This window comes from Pezoporus flaviventris, unplaced genomic scaffold (assembly GCF_033815535.1).
Source record: "Pezoporus flaviventris isolate CSIRO_AGI_PZ_B2104156 unplaced genomic scaffold, CSIRO_AGI_Pfla_v1 ptg000023l, whole genome shotgun sequence".
Taxonomy (NCBI): Eukaryota; Metazoa; Chordata; class Aves; order Psittaciformes; family Psittacidae; genus Pezoporus; species Pezoporus flaviventris.
The window spans coordinates 20,142,368-20,163,733 of record NW_026892571.1 but is presented as its reverse complement, the minus strand read 5'-3'; the positions used below and the strand labels follow the sequence as shown (position 1 = coordinate 20,163,733).

The following is a 21,366-nucleotide window of genomic DNA, read 5'->3' as shown; positions in this document are numbered from 1 at the left end:
TACACCAAGTCTGGTTTACAAATACGTAGCTGCATAAAATGCATGCCATTCTCTTCCTTTAAAAAGAAGGTGAGGTGGAAGGATGAGTGTGAGAATATGAGAAGGATCACAAAACTTCATTTCAGGGTCCTTTAGACTTGGTGTCTGTGTAGGTTGTTTCTACAGTTCAATGTTCAGAAGCCTCAAAGCATGCAATTGTATTTAAGTAATGCCTTGGCTCTACATTTTGGTCCATTCTAAAATTTCAGACTTGATTAATAAAACATAATTACAACACAAGAAACCCTATTCTACTGACTTTCAGCTATATCCACTGTACCCTGGTTAACCACATAATAAGACTGTTATGCTCTTTTCTGGTATATTCTGGCAATAATTTCATAGGCTTCATTATTATACTGGGTCTGGCTGGGATGGAGTTAATTTTATTCATAGCAGCTCTTGCAGTGCTGTTTTAGACTTATGATCAAAACCAGGCTGATAACACACTAATGTTGTAGCTATTGCTGAACAGCCTTTGCAGTGTCCAGGTCTTCTCCTTCTCTCTCTACCCGCTCCCCCCGCCCCACCCCAGCAGCAAACAAATTGAGGATGCACAACAGGTTGGAATGGAACACCACCAGGCAGGGGATCCAAACTCAGCAAAGGGATGTTCCACGCCATACAAGTCACACTCGGCAACAAAGACAGAGCGGAGGCAGAGTTTGAGGGGGCTAAGCCATGTTTTGCTTGGGAAACTGCTGGGAAATGGCCTGCCCCTGGGATGTGGCGAGTGATTGCCTTTGCATCACTTCCTTCGTTTTCTTTTTCTATTCCTCCTTTGCTTATTAAACAATTTTTATCTTGACCCACAAGTTTCCTGCTTTTATTCTTCCTTTCCTCTTTCCCAGTCCCAGTGCTATGGGAGTGAGCAAGTGGCTCCATGGTGCTCAGCTGCCTGCTGGGGTTAACCCACAACAGCGATTTAAAAACAGGTGACATCATAATTCATTTAATGGTCTCTGGCACCTTTATCATAATGAATAGACAGCAGTACTCGCGCTTATTAACATCCAATATTTCGTACATCTGCTCCATATAATAAAGTAACTGTCACTAATAGCCTTACACTTGACTGCCCATTGCCAGTGTGCATGCTACCAAAGCGGTCTCAATACAATAAAAAAAAAACCAAAACAAAACACCCCCACAAAAAAAAAAAACAACCAGGTACTCACTTTTGTAAACAGTGCACCTCTCTTTGTTAGAAATTGAACTTACTAAGCTTTTTCCTGAATTATAAACCCTAGTGCACCAAGGAATCAAAAAAAACTTTCTAACTCCTTGTTATAGAAAGGAATTCTCTGCAATGTTTGCTTACTACTTCATCTTGCAATGGTTCCAATCTGTTAAGGTATTACTTAAGTTTTTCCTTTATACTCTCTGAGGAAAAGTCAGAACTATACAGTAGCCTCAGCAGACAGACTATGCCTGCTGATGTTGTTATTTTAATAACCAAATTCTAATCAAACAGATAAAACACAAGTATCTAAAGAATGGAACAGCAGCACCAAAGACACTCACTTACTCTGCCACAAAACCTTCAGCAACTTCCCAGAAACTATCCCCACTGAAAGCCAGCCAGTTTAAAGACTACAGTGGGGGGAAAAAAAGCCCAGCACCTACCACTACGTGGACGGCTCTTCCTCAGCCGGTAACAGTCCAAGCAGACCCCAAAACCACATTTGCGACAAACCCAATGGATGTTGAAGAGTGTTGTCTCACATACATCACACATTTCCCTCACGCCACGTACTGCTCGTTTCCATGCCACTTTCTCTATAAAGAGAAGGAACAGTAGGAATTACTGCTCTGACATTTTTCATTTCTTCTGCCTAATTTGAGAATATCGCAGTAACATTGATAAAGAAACAATTCACAGAAACGTGAACTGAGGGCAGAGTATAGGAACACATACTTTGTACATCCAGAGACACATTCTTTGAGTTGCTAGTCTTTCGACACTATTAAAGCACTCATTTCTAAGAGCAGGTAAGGTCAAGTCCCAAAACATACATGCTACAAAGAAATGAAGCACCTCACAGAGATCTGCAGTAGCTGAATTTCAAGGAGCACTTACAGAACGTAGAGCAAAAATATAAAACTTCTGCTACTTTTTAGGAACAGATAATGTGAACTTATAAAACTATGAAGAATGCATAGTTAACTTTACTAATTGGAAGCCTGCCAACTCTGCAGATTCTAAACTGACACATTCACTGAGGAAGGGGAAGCCCTCTCCAAATGGCTGGCCTTGTACATTCCAGAAGCTAATGGGAAAAATAAGACAGCCAGAACTACCCCATGCAATAGGCTGTACTAGACACCTTTGGAAAATTTTTTCTAAACCTACTTCCCCTTGTATTGGCAATGCTGGCAACCAGTTGCTCAGCTGAGTCCTTGCAGGGTGAATGCAGGTACTGCTCAATCCCTAGAAAACCCTGAGCTTTTCTGTGATGACCCTAGAACATAACAGGATAGGAATATGTAAGAAAAGCTGCTCATTAAAGCATAGCTGGTCAGTATGATAAGCATTCTGAACTTATTTCTATTTTCTTAGAAGCATGGGCCAGCCAACTCCTGCATTTATTTATTGAAAAATAATTTAAGGATGTCTGGGAAAGTTACTGTTAGCTTCCTGGTTAGCACTGATCCAAAAGAAAAATCCTAAATGCTGGTCCCACGATTACACCCCCCCCCCCCAAAAAGGTGAATATAACCTTCTCTTTGAAAGAAAAAGAGAAGCATTTTAACAAAAAATTTTATTACACTTTCAACTCTATTCCACTGCATTGTACGCGTATTACACAGAGAAGATGGACAAAAAACACGTCAAAAGCCCAGCTTACGATGTGGCTCCACCATCATCATTGCCTCCTTCTCTGACATAACCAGCTGGCAGAACTGGTCCCCAACATTGGCCAGGATATATTTGGAAGTTTCCAGATCGATCCCCTCTGCAGGGGAGGAAGAAGGAATCCACAGGCTCATGGCATCAGGGTCACTCTGTTGTGGGTTCAAGAAACCCTCTACTCGTAGAATACCTTTCCGGGTAAATATCAGCCTGCAGAAAACAGGACGGAGTAATCGAGAAGCTGCTCAACCACCTTTAACTAACTTATAATGCTATCTGTGTCAGAACATTAACCCAGAAAGGGAGAAAAGGGCTTGAACTAGGTGGTATAATCTGCCAGTACAATTATTATGCAAATCCAAGTAACAGAGAATAAGGTACACAAAGGCAACATCCGCAAAACCACTAGAATGAATCTCCAGGGCCCAGCAAGCATTGGTGGGAAATTCCACATGTAGAAAATGGCTACAGTTTAGTAAGTCACTTTTCTCTATATTATTGACAGAAAGAGATGACAAAATTCAATTTATTTGTGCTCCTGCATGATGCTGCTTGTAAAATTGTGCATGGTTCTCATTCTACTCAGGAGAAAGTTATTTCCCACTTTTGGGGAAACCAGTATTTCAGTTCTGGCTAGAGCTGCTAGCACTTGGCAACTGTTCTAACAGTCCACATTACAAGACATAAAAATCCTTACTGTACTACTACTATTCTTGCCACTGCTCTCCACAGAGGCAAGTCACAGCTGTTTTACCAGTAGCTGTTGACCCTCCTTGTCTTTGCGTGGTAAAAGGTGCAACAACAGAAGGTGTAAGTTATAGAACCCTGTATGTCTCATGCCAATATTAAAGGTAACTTTATTTTTGAGCAAAACCAATCTTGTCTTTAACCTCAAAGCTAGATTAATTTTTAACAAGTTTGGGAAGAAAAGCAGCTATAATCCTTACGGCATGGGTGGCACACACTAAAAAATTTACTTCACTCTTTACATGTCAGAAAGTGAACAAACACCTTTTCGGAAAAAGACACCTAGCACTTGCTAGAATAGGCAGTTAAGAAAGATGAAGAAAAGCATGAGAGGTTAAAGAACTGTAAGACAGGTACAGAAGACAGAAAAAATACAGGTGGTACTCTACCCCTAAAAATCAGTTCTGTTCTCAACAGAACCTAGTCAAACATTAGCCTCATACTAGAATGTTTCGTTACCTGTGAACTTGTAAAATTCTATCTTTGTTCTAAACTCTATGAAAGAGGGAGACAACAGTTGTTCCACACAAACTGCTACCCAGCAGTAAATTCTACCCAATAAAGCAAATTCAATTTCCTGAGGGTGGACCTGGAGGCTCAGTACCATATACCTCTATCTCCCAACAGCAACTCTTACCACCCCAGTGAGGGAATTACAGGCAGGTGATACAGGGAACTGCAAGACATTCAAAATCTTCATTATTGTACCCAAGCATATTAAATAAGTAAAACATATTTACTTTGTGCTTGGGCACAGTCCAAGCCTGCACACAGACTACATTTGAAGGAAGGAAAGATTTGAGCACCTCCGAAAATGGAAGAAGCGACATGCCACAGTTGAGTCGTCTTGCTCTTGCTCCTTGAATTTGCGGTACCGCTCCAGACGGCACTCCCGGCACTTGTGCAGGTGCGGAGCCACATTGATGCAAGAGCCATCCTGAAGAAAAGGCTCACCTGACTGTTTCAGCTTTCTCACCTTGCTCATATCTTTCAGGACAGACTGACCAACTGGTTGAGGCAAAGTAGAAGTAAAAATTCATTAGATAACTGCAACAGCAAAAGGATACTGGCCCAAATAAACGTATTTTCAGAAACCTGTATGATCATATGCATGCAAAACCAGTAAGACTGTTCAAGTCTGCAGCATACTGTTCTTTTGTCCTGACAAATGCTTAAACATTTCTCGAAGTGAACATGTTCATTCACATTAAAGAAGCCTTAAGCTTTAGCCTTGTAAACATCCTGTGTGCTGCCTACTGAGCATAAATGAGGTTTATACCTGTGGTTAGTTCACATAGTTCATCACACAGGAGATATCCCAGCATCCCACCTCCTTGTGCTTCAAGACACCCTGAATTCAAGTCATCACCTTTTAGGGGGGCTGTGCGGGGACGGCCCTTTGGGGCTTGCTTCCCTTTTCCTTTCCCCAGCAGCAATTCAGCATTGCGCTCTGCATTGGGGCCTAGCTTTGCCATCAAGTGGTCAGGGATTCCCTTCATACAAGCCTTGGCCTGCAGCTGGTCTTCAGAATCACTCAGATCAGACAGATCACTATTGGTACTGGAGTCTGAGTCCTGTTTGGACGTCAAGCTTCGCTCATCTAGAGAGAACCTTTTCACAGCTTCAAAAGGGGCTTTGCTCTCCTGTGGAAATTCTGCCTGCAAAGAGAAAAAGCCAGGTGGATGTCTGCCAAACACATTAGAAAAGGTTTTCAGAAGAGGATTGTCCTGCTGGCCAGGCCCAACAGCTGGTTTTTCTTCTGTTGGGCTGGAAGAAAGTGTGGGCATCTCAATAGGCTGTGTCAAGTTACTGGTTGGTGAGCTTGAACAGCCATTCCCTATAGTGGAAGGGCTCTGAACACCAGCAGCAACTGTTGAACCGGGAGTACTGGAGATCATCTTTGAAGAGTCAGTTGTTATAAACAAGGTCTTCTTCTTAGATAGGGAGGAGTCTGCAGAGGTGAGCGATTCCAGCCAGCCAGAAGTGGCCTTGTGACCCACAGGTGTAGAGGGAATAGAAACCCCTGTCTGAGATGAAGATGCAAAGCCACTGAAAGGACTAAGTTCTGCTTTCTCAGCAAATGCCAGGAAAGGGTTTGAGGGTTCCTCTCTTGATAGCTTTGGGGGCTGTAAAAATAGGTTTTCATGACTATCTGGGGGACGAGTATTCAACACACTTCGTGAAAAGGCTGGAGTAAGCGTAGGCATAGATTCCACAGGCAGCTTCCGCTCCACAGAACCACCAGACTGGGCTCCTGGTTTAGTGTCCACTGAAAGACTTTTGCCTTTACAGATGCCAGCACCCACACTCTCTGTACACTGCTTGAATGAGTCCCGACTAGAGGCATCTTCAGTCAAGCTCTCCGAAATGACCGTAAAGTAGTTACTGGAAGGTAGATTTTGGGACATGCACTGAAAAAACAAGTTCTTGGATAGATCAGAATCTTTCTGAGCCTCTTGTCCAGTACTAGAGCCAAAAGGAAATCCAGAAGGCTTGCTTTCTGTAGTCACCACTCCATTTGATTGGCTCCTTCCACCCCCAAAAATCAAGGACTGAGAAGCACTTGGGAGTGAGATTCCAAATCCAGAAGCCAGAAGTGAATTCTGGGAATTCTGAAACAAAATAAGCATTAGCCTCTTAAACGATTCTTGCTTGATTCAGCAATACTTTGGTTCATCTACCTGTACAATCAGCATTTTGCTTATCCACCTGGAACAGAAACTTCTAGCAGAATTATTTACAGTGAAGAAACTTCTTTAAGGATTCTGCTAGCCTAACTGTTCCTACCCACAAGCTATTGAAACTAATGAGCTAACAGTGTCCACTACATATCTAAGACATACAGAGAAAATGAACACTTAATGTCTTACCATGCTTTAGAACGAAAGTGAAACACAAGACAAGGTCAACTAATTCACAGAAAAGTTATTTAAACTACTGAGTGTTTTCATTCAAATTAGCAAGCAGGGAATTTTAATCGAAACTTTAACTGAAACTTCAATTAAAAATTGAGACTGTTTTTAATTGAAACTCATCTTTTACCCTCACCTAAAATCATCCTGATAAGCTTCTCCTACTTAACCAGCACCCCTGAAATAATTAACTTAGTTTGTGAAGTTAATTCCACAAAGAAGCAGTTAGTGAACAAACTGTTTCTGGTCACAGTAAGCTGCATTTACCAACAGGTAGATAGATGCCTATGACGTGTTGCCTTCCAGGGATTATTCAGTAGAGGTTAGGCACAACAAGCTTAATTTTTATGATCTTCAAATACTGGAAAGTTGTCAGATTTTTAGTAGACTCATAACTGTGATATGGAATATTTACTTGCTCTCTTCTCAATTTATACTTACTCAGATTTTCCAATCCTCCCAGTCCTACTGTAACTGATTATATTCTGCAACTAAGCCATTGGTTCTATCCCTTTTCTTTGAGTTTCCATGTAGAAACCTTTTCATGATTAATACACTATTCCAAGGCCATGTTAAATACAACCACAGCCTCTCTGCAACACATCCTACTGGTAATTAGGGTTACTGCACACCTACTACACCACAAACTAATGTTTAGCTTGTTCCTTGGTATCAACCTCCAGCTGTAACAACTTGAATAACCTATTCATGTCCCCCATGACAGTTCTTCCAGATATTCGAATTTCAGGTATCTCTTTTTAGAATCAAAGAGATTTTCACAAACTGAGTTCTAACAGTTCTTAAAAGCGTAATCTTATGAAGTGATTTCGAGGACAAAACCACCAAGATGAAGTGGACAGTCTAAAGCAGCAACACGCGTGAACTATCTACAACACTCTTACTGCTTTATGTCAGGTTCCCTAGAGGAAAATACAGTTGGAAATGGATTAGTGATCTGCCTGCAAATTCCGAAGCCAGATTATTTAATAATGATGTAAACCAAATGATTTGGGGTTGTGGAGAGGGAGGGAAGATGCAGTACCAAAATTTCTCAGAAAAACTCAAGTTCTCCCTTATTACCACCGATGACAGATACAATTTTGACTGTTTACCTGCACCATTTGTAGTTGCTCCTAAGTCTGAACTTGTTTCCCTCCTTTTATTTTTCTTTTCGCAGGGGGTGGTGGGATGGAGGAGAGCAGGCTACAGTATAACAATGTCATTAGGTAACACTGCAGTATTCTACAATTCTGTTTCTCTGTTACACCTTACCATCTAGGAATCCTTATCCCAAAGTAAACATCTCAGCTTTCCCCCCATTCCATTAGCTAATACAAAAGACAAGAATGAAATCCATTCAACCCTGTGGCAACCACCTTGGACTCCCTAATATACCTCCCATTTTTCTTAACTTTTTTTATACAGTAGACTACAGGTTACTTCATTTTTGCTATACTTACTGAGGTGAGGTTTTGGTTTTCTTTTGTTTTGATGAAGGCTTCATTTGGTTACTTAAAAAGTCTTCTAGTTTGTTTTTAACAGTGTTTCCCTTCTACTTTCTCACTTCTTCCCCTAAATACAAACATGTAACTAAAAAGTCTTCAAGCTGCTTCCAGACTGAGTCCTTTATTAACATTTATTCTAATGGTACCAATCTCAAATGTTTTAACTATTTCTTTGTTTCCAAAGATAGTATACGATGAGACCGGCACATTTTCTACTGCAGAGATATCATAGCTGCAACAGACAAGTTAGACACCTGTAAAAGGTCCTCTAAATGTAGTCACATTGTTTTTCTGGTTTTGAGGTGCTCTTTTGTTTTGTTAAAGTAACTTAAACATTCAACTTGGTGAACGTTCTCATCCATATTTATTTTTATGAAGGCAAGAGATACTATGTAGGTGTAGGTTATTTTCCACATGACACAACAGTGATTAAAGTGACTTTAAGGCTGCACTTCTCATATTAACGTTGAATAAGAGTGCTAAAAAGTTGTCTCTTACAACGCCATCAAAAATGTTAATTTTGAGTTTTTTCTTACATCAGGTAATAAGTTTCCTTTGGGAGGGAAGGGATTCACCAGAGAAAAGTAGTTTTCTCAATTCCACGGACACATTTTGTAACAGGAATGTGCTGCAGAACACCTGTTGCAGATATATATGTCTTTCTTGAATATGATGGATCATGAGCTACTCACCTCTCCCTGGGCTTGTGATCGGCCTGTTTTCAGTTTCTCCTGCCCAGTAACAGGTGGCAAACTGGTATCAGAGATTCTCACAGTTGTTGGCGTCAAAGCAGCTGTAGTAACTGCAGTTGCAGAAGTCACCGCGCCTTGGCCAACCTGTTCCAGTGATTTTCCTGCCTCTTTACATCCAGATCCAGCTAGCAAAGCTTGTCCAGCCACAGAGGAAAATGGAGTGAAGGGCAATGGTGTGTCACCACCAACTGGCTCATCCTGGACTACTAGTGTTCGGCCATTCTCTTTGGTGTAAGTGGCAAAGCGAATATTGCGATTAATCTGCGGAATGAATGAAGGCAACTGCTTGGCCCTTGGATCCAGTCCTGTTTCGCTACTGGAGCCTCCTTTCCAAGGACCTCTGCTTGCCTCACCTCCATCACTACCACTGCTATCCACCTCACCCCTCTCCTTTAGCTTCTTTGTTGCAGGATCACACCCAGAATCTGAGGCATTTTTCCTCCTCCGTCCATCCTTTCCCTCCAGACTTTCTTTCTTCTTTTTCCCTTTAGATGATTTAGCTGCTTTTAGGCCCCCTCCCTATAATAGACAACATCATGCAATTGCTAAACAGAACAATAAGAATACCTACTCAAAGAACATTTTTCCATTAGAATACATTACACTGCTCTTAAGCTTAGAAACACTTAATTACAAATTGAGACATCTAAGGAAAGATACCATGTGATCATAGAACACAAGCATAAATGCAGTCTTGTCTTTTTTGTACTAAAAGAGGATCTTCACAATGAGATTTGTAGCTGAGCTGCTTTGCTGTACCATGTACCACATCATGGCAGATTTTGGGAAACATGCAACATGGCCATCCTCCAACACAGTTCTTGCTAACACATGAAAGCTATCTGCACAGTAATTTTTTCTACAAGTGCAATCCCCATAGTTCTTCTGAAGTGCACACCTTCTGTCCACTATCAAAAACCTACAATATTTAACTACAGGAGATAGCTTGCCCCTTAGCCTAGGTTAAAAACAGAGATTCAAACATCATCATGGAACCTCTCAACTGAAGCAATGAAATGCTTGTCACAAGCACACAAGCCTGCTTCAGAGAAGCCAGATGGTAATTTTAAAAAACATCCTGTGAAGAAGCAGAGTGATCCCATTAGAAAAAGGCAGAGAGCATAGATACACCTTTTATCAGAGCACTTATTCTTAAAATGGAGCCATGATTATTAAAACAACCACTGCCCCCCCAAGATCCATGGTTGAAATTAGTAAAACAGGCCTGAACAAAAAGACTGTTTGAGGAAACCTTTAAAGAACCTCAGAGTGGTCATTAAAATTCTCCTTTGCCAATGGCATTATCAAAAGCCCACAGTGAACACAGCATTAGTTTTCAGTTGCTTCCATGTTTTCTATCTAAATTTTTATGAAGTTTCACACTGTAAATACAAGACCTTAACTGCTGCCGTACCTCACTTGGAGAAGTATTATCCATCACCACATGAATCAGTCGAGGATCCACTGACTTAACTTCACCACTCTTAATTTTCATGCAGATTGATATTGAGAAGGTAGTAGGAAAAAAAAAGAGGAGGTTAGTTTTTAATTCAGAATATATAGTATCAACACAAGAGACCTTAAACACAGGGCTACTTTGCAGCATTTGTCTTTTATTCCTGTCACACTTCCTTAGTAATAATACAGGCTTCCAGTTTATCTTCTATCCTTTTGCTCCTTCCCTATTTAAACATCTTTCAGACTTCATCCCTACTACTTTTTCCTTGTAAATTTGTTCTACTGAGCATCTCTAATGCATTCATTGCATTAAACACACCTCTTCTTAAATCTGATTTAGTATTGTTCTAGCCTCCTGCACATACACTGCTAGATGTAGAAAAGGCTACTGGAAGCACATCAATTTATGATAGCTATCTTTATCAGCTTCTCCCCAAAAGGAGCAATGAATACCTTATCTAAGCAATTGCATTTGGAGGTTACCTTTTTATTTCACAGTATACGTGCATTAAGTTGGGTGCTTCCTGGCACGTATCTGCTGAAATCACATCCTCCACAATTTCAGTGCCTCTCCAAAGCACTGCACTCGTTTATGGTACATGGCAAACCTTTTTCCTGTGCAACAGCAATAGATCCAAGAGTGCAGGAGTACTGCACGTATACACAGGACTTACTGGACATGTTCAGTGCACTCATTCTGCACATATATTTTACTGCACAAGGCAAAGGCTATGAGGGTAGGTGGCATAGGCATGGGACCAAAAAAAAAAAAAAACTGAGAAGAGTGTTACTGCTATAGTAATTTACACACAGCACCACAGACTTCTTCCTAGATGCTCCTGAAAAATGGAGCCATTGGGAGCAGGCTGCTGGTAGGACTGAACTACCTGCCACACCACACAGCAGCACACAATACAAACCAGTTAACTCTAGCACTGTACAGATTTTCTTACTAGGTTTACTGATAGGAATAGGACAAAAGTAAACAGCTTAAGCTAAAATACACCAATCACTTTTATTTAGACTAAGATTTCACCTTGTATGCTAAACTTGTTTCAAACCACTTGTACAGCCTACCAGACAGAAACTGAGAGAAGGCACAAGAAGACCACAGCATAATAGAGCCAGAAGGCAGCTCTGTACATCAGCACTCTCTCCCATACAGAAAGCCACTTTTGATATTTTTTCATATAGTGCTCATTTCTAAAGAAATTCTTGCATCTTCTTGTATAGTAGTGGGCTGTGCATCATCATTTATTGTGGAAAGTCACCATAACAGAAGAAAAATAATTCTGTGAGTAGCAACATGGATAATTACTCATATTTTAAAACAAATAACAAAGAGCCAAAGTGTAAGTTTTGTGACGCTGTCATTCTGCTTGAGCTACTGAAGTCTGGTATTTCAGAAACACCAAAGCACTGCTTCATGTTTTTACCTCAGTCAAAGACACCTCCATAAGACGAGTTATTGGGTCTTGATGGCTCACAACACCACAGAGCCAGCTATTTTCATCCTCTGGTTGATAAACCTTAACTCTTTGGCCTTGGACACTGTAAGGACCTGGAAAAAAGAAGGACTCTAAGTGAATTTTCCAGACAAGTTTTGTGTCATTTAGTTAGAAGTCATACAATCAAAAAAAAAGTTCTGTACACACAATTAGAGCTTGAAAAGTCATCTTTCAGGTGGAAAGAAATTAAAACACTAGGGCTTCTGCTGCAAATCCTGCAAAAGCCAAGCATTCTATTGTAAAGTATCAGTGAACACTCAAAGCTAAAGACAAAATACAGCTTACAAGTTAAAAAAAAAAAAAAAAAAGGCAAAAAAAAGCAGCAAAATAAACTCACTCCTTTGACAAAAGCAAAGCAGACACGGGCTCCCTGCTAACTAACCCCTTTGCTTTCTAAACTACAAGTCAGTAATTATGAAACATCAATCCAGGGGACAGTCACAACATTCCGACTCAGTTCATATGCATGAAATCCCAGTATAAACTGCATGCAGTTCAGAACAGAAACACATCATTTGTAACTTTGAAAAATTTAATATAATTGCACAAATACCCAATGTCTATACACCAACCAGTCTTTGTTCTCTGACACAGGTAACAGATTATATACAGAAAGGATTCCTCTGACCCTGCCGTCACTCTCCACATCAGCATGCAGACCTTTCCTCCTACCCTAAATCCAGACAAAAACACCTTTACTGACATTAGGTCATCAAAATCCACACAATCAAAAAGCCTGTATCTGATGCAACCAGAACCAGGCACTTCAGAAGAAGGCTCCAAACTGGAAAATTGTGAAGCTCCTTACTCATGTAAGAAGTACTGACCTCCTAGTTATTTTCATCAGCAAACATTTAATCAAAAGGCACCAAATCCCCATTAAGGATTACATCGTCCTCCCAGTGTAATACAGTGACCTACCTCTACGGTGGCCACCTGGCCCCATGAACCCAAACTCTGGATAGAAAATCATTTTAGCACTTGAAGACCCCAATCTGAAAAAAGCTACAATCAGGCTTAAACCCAATACAAAATCCGGACAACAGTTAAGGTATTAAATCTATACTGAGCACCTGTATCTGTCACAAAATAATGTTTCTTTGTAAAGAACTTTCAAAACAATACAGAAAATTGACCTTCCAAATCAAGCAGTAACAAGTTCTATTACTAATTCTCCTTCACAAATTCCAGCATGGCCTAACCGTTCCACAACAAAGTAGCTCTGAGATAGAAAAACACAGTCTCACCTCTACTAAATATCTCCTGAAGCTTCTGGTCACTGATCAATGCATTGACAGATTCTCTTAGTGAAGACTGCTCCTGCAGAATCCGATTTTGACTCTCTGTTCCCATCTGCCGAGAACAAACGGTTTTAACATAAAAGTATAGTCTTTTAAGGCAGCAGACTCATTAGTTTTTAATGGACAGCTCTCAGAAAGTGACAAACAAAAAAGGAAAACTAAGGAAAGCACAGCTGAACATGCCTGGAGGAAAAAAAGCACTAGCTATGCAAAAGATGTTGCAAAACTTTCATTGCAATTATCAGTTACACTGCGCTTGACAGCTAGCTCTCCCACTGACCAATACAGAGAGGAACTAGGACTTTTCAAATGCAGATGGAAGTTAGTATAAACATCTGGAAAAGCAGGGGAAAAAATAAGTTTATCTGACAAGCACAGCAAAGTTAAATTTGCACTTTAACTGAATACAGTTCAAATACCTGAAACAACCGTAATCCACTGGCATCAGATAGGAAACGTAAATGTCTGTCCAGAAGAAACTCTACTGGCACCACAGAGCCTAAGCCCAGCTTATCTACTAGAGGAGTGAAGGTCTGTGATGGACAACAAAAATCAAAGGTTATAAAAATGACTAAGCACACATGCAGGTCAACAATAGCTATTTTCACATGCTATTTAAGTATGACAAGGAGTAAGTTTCATTTCTCAACTTGCACCACTTATCTGACTTTTCTTGCAAATGTGGCACATCACAAGAAGGAATTATATAAAATTAGCTCCACTTCTTCATTAGAAATTAAAGCATAACTGAAAATACCTTCCATGGTATTGTTTTTTTCAGAGGTACCTTCTGATGCTCAGGTTAGAAAACCCCAACCCCCCAAAATAAAAAACCTAACAAGCTTTGGTTAATGGTTCAAACTACCCTACATTTTTGGCGTACAACCTCCTGAAACGAGCTGTTTTATTCCTGTACAGAAGTCAGGTATAAGTAATTTACAGGCATACTATTAAAGGGGAGCTTTTGTTTTTGCTCATACTTTGTGCAAATCTAAAGTTCCTAACAGGTGTACTAATGGTATTCAAGCTGCAGGACAAATCACAAAACAGCTAGTCAAATCATAGTGATAAACTTATAACGTAACTTGGTGATGGAAGAGAAAGTTGTCAACCACGGGGGTCTCTGAAAAGTGTTACCTGTCTCACACTCACACTTAACTGATTTTAACACACAAGTAGTCACAACATTTTCCCCTTAACAGCTCTCATCAAGTTTGTTCACACTCCATTCTCCGGTACATAACAGCATGAATGTATTTTCTCAGTTTATGCAATTATTTCCTAAATAAAAGTGAACAGGACTACAAGCAAGAGAGAAGTAAGGATGAACATACATTCGTGACAGATCTCAAAAGAACAAAATCCAACCAACCAACCACCACCACAACAACAAAACCACACTACCATAAAACCCATGCAAAATCACCACCACCACACTCCAGTCTACCATAAAAACCCATGCAAAACCACCACCACACTTGAGTCCACACCCCAAACTTTGTAATGCTAAGGAGTTGGCTTCCCAGAGTTGTCTATACATACCTACTCTGGTCCTCTGGCTAACCCCAGTCTATACCCCGATGCAGTTATGTGGGTAGGCCTCTAGTACCTAGTGAACTCTTGAGAAGCTTGAGTGCTCACGGGGCTATCCGGAGCACAGGGGATAGAAACATTTCTTCAGCAAGTCCACAGATCTAGCTTGAGTTACAGTGGAAATATTCTGGGATCGTAGTGGACCCATATTTGGTTCTAATAGTCTTCTAACAGGTTCTGACACAACTCATCACACAATTAATGTGTGGACTATGGTTAACACCCCCAAACCATAGAATCATAGAATCATAGAATAGTTAGGGTTGGAAAGGACTTTAAGATCATCCAGTTCCAACCCCCCTGCAATGGGCAGGGACACCTTATGCTAAATCGTATCACCCAAGGCCTCGTCCAAACTGGTCTTGAACACTGCCAGGGATGGAGCATTCACAACCTCCCTGGGCAACCCATTCCAGTGCCTCACCACCCTAACAGGAAAAAATTTCTTCCTTAAATCCAACCTAAACTTCCCCTGTTTAAGTTTTAACCTGTTACCCCTTGTCCTATCACTACAGTCCCTAATGAAGAGTCCCTCCCCAGCATCCCTATAGCCCCCCCTTCAGATGCTGGAAGGCTGCCATGAGGTATCCACGCAGCCTTCTCTTCTCCAGGCTGAGCAGCCCCAACTTTCTCAGCCTGTCTTCATACGGGAGGTGCTCCAGTCCCCTCATCATCCTCATGGCCCTTCTCTGGACTTGTTCCAACAGTTCCATGTCCTTTTTATGTTGAGGACACCAGAACTGCACACAATGCTCCAGGTGAGGTCTCACAAGAGCAGAGTAGAGGGGCAGGATCACCTCCTTCAACCTGCTGGTCACTCAGATAAAGATACTTGGGAATCATCTGAAATAAACTGATCCTGTATAAACACAGTTTCCCCAGATAAAATCAAACTGGACTTCAATCTCAGAAACAAGTTGTAAATACACCGAAAGGAAACTCCACCTATGGAACAAGCACTGTGTACAGATTCTCTGCTGTAAAGACTTGGTTTTCTTCTGCCTTATGACAAATGCAATAAAGAAACCTTCAGAGAAAGATGCAGGGCTGAGCTTGTTGCTTTGAGCCCAAGTGTCCATTTAAAACATTAAATTCAAATTCCACCAAGCCACAAAGTCCTTGACTAGAAAAAACATTTTAATGTGTCCATGCACAAAGTGTAGTATTAAAAAGTAGAGTCAGATCCTAAGCAGTCCAAGGACTGCAGAAGAAAAGAAGCAAAAGGGCAAAATAATAAAAATAAGACAGCATGAAAACAAAGGTAGGATTCTCACATCTAATGATATTTCCTCTTCAGAAGATACTATGAGAAAAAAGAAGGATGTAAGAAATGCCCTTCACTACACACCACTCACCAGGATGTTTCCAGAATGGGTGTCCTCAGATAAGAAATGCCTTTCACTACACACGACTCACCAGGATGTCTCCAGAATGGGTGTACTCAGATATGCCAGCTAAAACATACTGGTTTTGTTCTCAAGCATCATGACTTACAACTGCCATGTAAGCAACAACATGGATAATCACCTCAAGAACCAGGAGAAAATTCTGCATATCAAGTTAGTTAATGCTGACAATAACACTTCAATAATCTTTTTCAGTTTAGATGAGGAGTGGCAAACTTCTGGGTCAGACAAAGCCCACAGTCTATTCACCTCCTAAAAATGCCTTGAAGGAATGCCTATTAGAATTACGCAGCAACCTTTACCATACAGAGCTCTGGAGAGACCATAGAAATCAAAAGACTTTTTTTTTTTTCTGGATTGTGAAAATATCTCACAATTCAGAAAAGCCTAAAATAGGGAAAAAAACAATATTTTCAGATACGTAGCACATTTCTTCAGAGACCCACTGGTAAACAGTATCTCATTTCTGTGAGGTAACAGCTTTCAACTCCTGGGGCAGGAACTGGAAGCATGCTGCCTCACATATGCCTTTCTGAAGACACTATAATTCTCAGTCAACTGCTCTATTTACCATTTAAAAAAAAATAAATTAAAAAAAAATCAATCCCCAAGCAATTTTTGGTATCTCCAAACTGGTGCTCTGCACAATATCCAACCGTGTGTTTCACAGTAGAGTGAAGATATGAGAGGTTTTGGCCAAATACTCACTAGTGCAGGCCACTGTGCCAGTGAGACACGAGTCCCCTGAAGCATAACTGGATCATTTCGAGGAGCCCAAACCAATGATCCTTCCAGCAACAGCACTATAACTTCTTCAGCATGGACTTTCACCCAGGCATGTTGCTTCCAGTTACAGCCATCAAATTCCACAAAGATCTGATCAAAAAATAAAAATAAATAAATAAATAAATAAATATTAGAAGGCATTTCAGCTCTTTTCAGACACCAAATAGAACCTACAATCCTTATGGATGATGAGACAGCAGCTTTAGTCAGAGGAACCAGTATAAGTATTGTAATGGTAATACTGAGAACATCCCATGTACATAACTACCAATGAAAAAAGAAACAGGAATCAAATTCACAGTAATTACTGACCTATGAAAAATTATTTATCCCAAACATGCATCACTGGCTTCAACTGCCACATTTTCCCCTACAAAATTAAATCCCAAAATACAGCTGATGCCTCAATGCAAGCCTTTTCACATTGGGGTACCATAGAGAATTTAGATACTCTTATTTCAACAGAGGATCTGTATCAGCATAGTTAACCGACATTCACAGAATTAAATGCTTCAGCCTGGAAAGTTTATGTTGCCTTGTACACTATTAAACTCACTGAACCAAATGCAAATATTTGGGATGACATGAGGTTATTCAGAAATACCTACTCACTAGATTTTTCATTACCTTATCTACAAACGTGACAATACAACTCACACTGCAAGTCTAAATCACTACTCTGAGATATCATCCTCATTTTTTTCTGTCACAAAGGACAAATGTTAAAGCCCTATGAAATTACATGGTAAGAATGCTAGGACCAGGAATGCTGACTACAAATCTCATTCCACATCCTGACAACTAGAGCTAGTAAGTATTAAAGCAGTTGCATTCCAATCTTACACCTACAGAACTACACAAATGTAATCAAATATGTCAGGTAAACAGCAAGAAATTTCTGATCAGTTAAGAAACACGTTAAGCTCTGAGAGAGTCAAATCAGAGTTTTGGAATCATTACAAGATCACTAGGGATAACAGGGCACTAACCAAAGACAGCTCTCTCTTTGCTTTACCAGTAATTCCTATTAAAAGAGGTATTAGAGACCATTCATACACTCCTCTTTCACACACCAGACTCAAAAGCTCAAACTCCAAGGGCAGAGGAGAGAATATGAAGCAACTCTCCCAATGAATTCTTGAACTCAATTACTGCTTACACTGCCCTACAGAGAAAGAAGAATGGACCTTTCAAGATATCCTCCCTTCCATTCAACAAGCTTCAGCAATACAGTGGAAATTTGACTGAACACTTTTTCTGTTTCAGTGGGCCTGTAGCTTTCTTGGCAGTAGCACGTGACATAAAGGGAGGACTACCAGGTATGAATAACAAAATGGAGCTGTTTATATGTACAGTATCAGTGAGGTAATCATCTTGTTATGATCCTCTTACTGTGCAGTTACATGAAAAAAGGTTGTCAAAAAGAATTATTAGAATAATGCTGACTTTGGAATATATGTCATTTTTTGCAACATAATGAAGAATTTGGTGAAAATTAGGGGAGATTTTATAAGCTGCTACACAGAGAGGACCTCTCACTAGCACGTCCCCTTAAACCAGTTGGCAAGGATCACTAAAGAGAAGCAAATTCAAGCAAGCAACAAAGGGAAGCTTACCACCTATCCCAGATAAATAAGGATAGCTATTAGGGTTTTTTTTTAATTTACTCCTTCAGACAAGACTTAAGTCAATTCACCTTGACACACACAAGAAATAAGACTATAACAAAACTTCTTCCAGTTTTAACCTATAAGACATCTCACATTTCCATGAATCATTCTAAATTGATGAAGTGGAAGAGTTCTACTTTTAGATACAAATTTAACAAATTACTTCCTATTAAAAAAATACTACAAGAAATGGCCAGTGATGAACTTTAAGATGAGTGTTCCAGGTTTAAGGGGCTCACAAAATATTCTGACAAATACCGTGTACCCATCATATACAAAGCAGTAGCAATGCCATCTCTAATCTAGGGGATGTTACATCTAGGATGTTACATCTACGGGACATTACAGCAGGACCTCTCTCAATCACCTACCAGACTCTTGGGAGTCTGGGGAGGTCCTCACTTACTGGAAGCTGGTCAGCATTATTCCAATATACAAGAAAGGCATGAAGGCAGAGCCAGGAACTACAGACCTGCTACCTAGCCACCTGGAAAAGCTATGAAAATCACACAGGGCACTTGAAGGACAATGCAATCATCAGGCACCATCAACATGGGTTCACAAAGGTAAAGTCCTGTTTAACAAATTTCATCTCCTTCTACAACAAGACCACCCCCCCAGTGTATGAAGGGAAGGTGGTGGATACAGTTTTTCTGGATTTTAATAATGCTTTAGGTTTCGTCCCTCATGGCATCCTTCTGGACAAGTTGTCCAACTGCAAGATAAGCAGGTTCACAGTGTGCTGGGTGAAGAACTGTCTCATTCGCAAGGCTCAGAGGGTTGTAGTGAATGGGGCTACATGTGGGTGACGACCAGTCACCAGCAGTATTCCTTAGGGGCTCAGTGCTAGGGCCAGTGCTGGTCAAGATTTTTATCAAGGATCTGGATGCAGGAGTTGAATGCACCATGAGAACGTTTGCTGATGGTATCAAACTGGCAGGTGCTGCTGACTCTCTCAAGTGAGAAGAGACCTTGCACAGGGATCCTGCACTGCGCAATCATTAATACCATGAAATATAATGAGAACAAATGCTGGATTCTGCACTAGGGATGGAGCAACACTGGACAGAAGTATAAATTAGGGGATGAGTGGCCAGAGAGCAACCTGCAGAAAGGGACCTGGGGGGCTGGTTGGCAAGAAGCTCAGTACAAGCCAGCAGTGTACCCTGGCAACCAAGAGGGCAAAACAAGTCCTGGCAATGTTTAAAAGGCATTTGGACAGTGCCCTCAACAATTTGGTTTAACTTTTGGACAGCCCTAAAGTGGTCAGGCAGTTGGACTAGATGACTGTTGTAGGTCCCTTTCAACTGAACTACTCTATTCCATCATGTAACTCAGAAAATAGACTTCACAGTTTTCCTTTCTAAAACCCCAGACCCATGAACTGAGGGAAAAGGAGAGAAAAGACTTACATTATCATTCTAAGATCATCTCCCTCCCTGCAGAACAGAGAAGTCATGGCAAGTTTGTTTTACACACTTTACGTTCAATATTCTGTTTTGTTCCATCTTGGTATCATCAACAGAAGCAATGGAGTCCTGCAAAATTCTGACTTCCAACCTTTACAACAGGTGTTACTAATTCTAAGTCAATACCCAACAGACTATTCTTATACACATATGCAAGGCAGCTGCTCTAGATCCATGCAGCACCACACGATACTGTCAGTATTGTCAGTAGTTTCCAACAGATCACACAGCAACAAAAAGCATGAAACCCTCATTAATAACAGCTATGTTCTCAGTTTCTGTTTCCAGAATGTGCAATAAAAATCACCTTGTGTACTGGGCGCACAAGAAGCAGAGGCTGACTTGCACAGCACACCACATCTTTGTGCATATGCTAATTTGTATTACTACAGAAAATAACTACAGCATATTTGTGAACTGATGCCCAGTATGCTTAAATTCTATCAGAAAAAAACTAAGAGAGTTGTGAAAGAGATATCTAAAGCAAGGAAAGTATGGGCAGATTGGACGTGCTTGAGAGTGACTAGACATATTGTCTTCTGATATTTAAAGTGGTAAACAGGAACAGTCTACCTTTGCTGAAAACCCCAAAGCCTTAAGGAAAGTGGCTGCATTATGACTGAGAATTTCCAGGGGGTGGAGGGTGTTTCATCTTAATTTGGAAATTGTGCAGTTCTGAGTCAAAAGGGCAACGTCTATGTGCTAAAGCCCTGGCTACAGCAGAATATATTACCTCTCAAATGTACCAATGGCCCTACAATTCATATGGTCACATCTACAAACAGTATCTTCTGCTGACTCTCCTAACTCTGCTCACAATCAGTTTAGATGAGTCATTGATAAGAACAGCAATGGTGCTTTGTTAATACTAATGGTTCTAAACAGTGGTACTGGTGATAGTAACTAGACATTGAATTAGTGCAGATATGACTGTATCATATTAAAAAAAAAAAAAAGAAAAAGATGCTGCTTAGACAAAAATGTACCTGCTTAGACAAAAATGTACCTGAAAGATTTCCCAAGTTCTCCTACAGGGAAAAAACACCTTCTCTAAGCAACATCTGTTTATGAACAAGAAAAGATTTTTATGTTTGGCTTTTAGGTTTGTTTAAATCTACAACACTTTTTTTTCCCCCAACACAGAACAGCCCTGTAATTCTCCCAATAAAAAGCAATACTACAAAGCAGAGCTGCTTTACCTGATCTACAAAGTCTAAAGTGCTTTTTCCAGAAAACACATTCTTATTTAGCCACTATGCTAAAATTCAGGCCTTAACACACTATTGAGAACTATGGTCTGGTTCAAATGGAATATCCTCTAGAGTTTTCCAACATCAGTTCCACCGTAAAAGCAGCAACAACAGGA

At 40.4% G+C, this 21,366-nt stretch overlaps 1 protein-coding gene across 1 annotated transcript in view; it reads right to left on the bottom strand.

Moving 5' to 3' along the window:
• The window catches only part of KDM3B (lysine demethylase 3B), a 56,626-nt gene that overhangs the window by 25,097 nt on the left and 10,163 nt on the right, over window positions 1–21,366 (bottom strand). The window contains exons 2-11 of the mRNA XM_061457183.1: window positions 16,784–16,951; window positions 13,496–13,609; window positions 13,023–13,128; window positions 11,704–11,828; window positions 10,224–10,292; window positions 8,750–9,328; window positions 5,010–6,252; window positions 4,447–4,648; window positions 2,889–3,103; window positions 1,666–1,818 (exon numbers count right to left, since the gene is read on the bottom strand). Coding sequence (XP_061313167.1) covers window positions 1,666–1,818; window positions 2,889–3,103; window positions 4,447–4,648; window positions 5,010–6,252; window positions 8,750–9,328; window positions 10,224–10,292; window positions 11,704–11,828; window positions 13,023–13,128; window positions 13,496–13,609; window positions 16,784–16,951 — 2,974 coding nt within the window. The remainder of the gene's footprint in view (window positions 1–1,665; window positions 1,819–2,888; window positions 3,104–4,446; window positions 4,649–5,009; window positions 6,253–8,749; window positions 9,329–10,223; window positions 10,293–11,703; window positions 11,829–13,022; window positions 13,129–13,495; window positions 13,610–16,783; window positions 16,952–21,366) is intronic.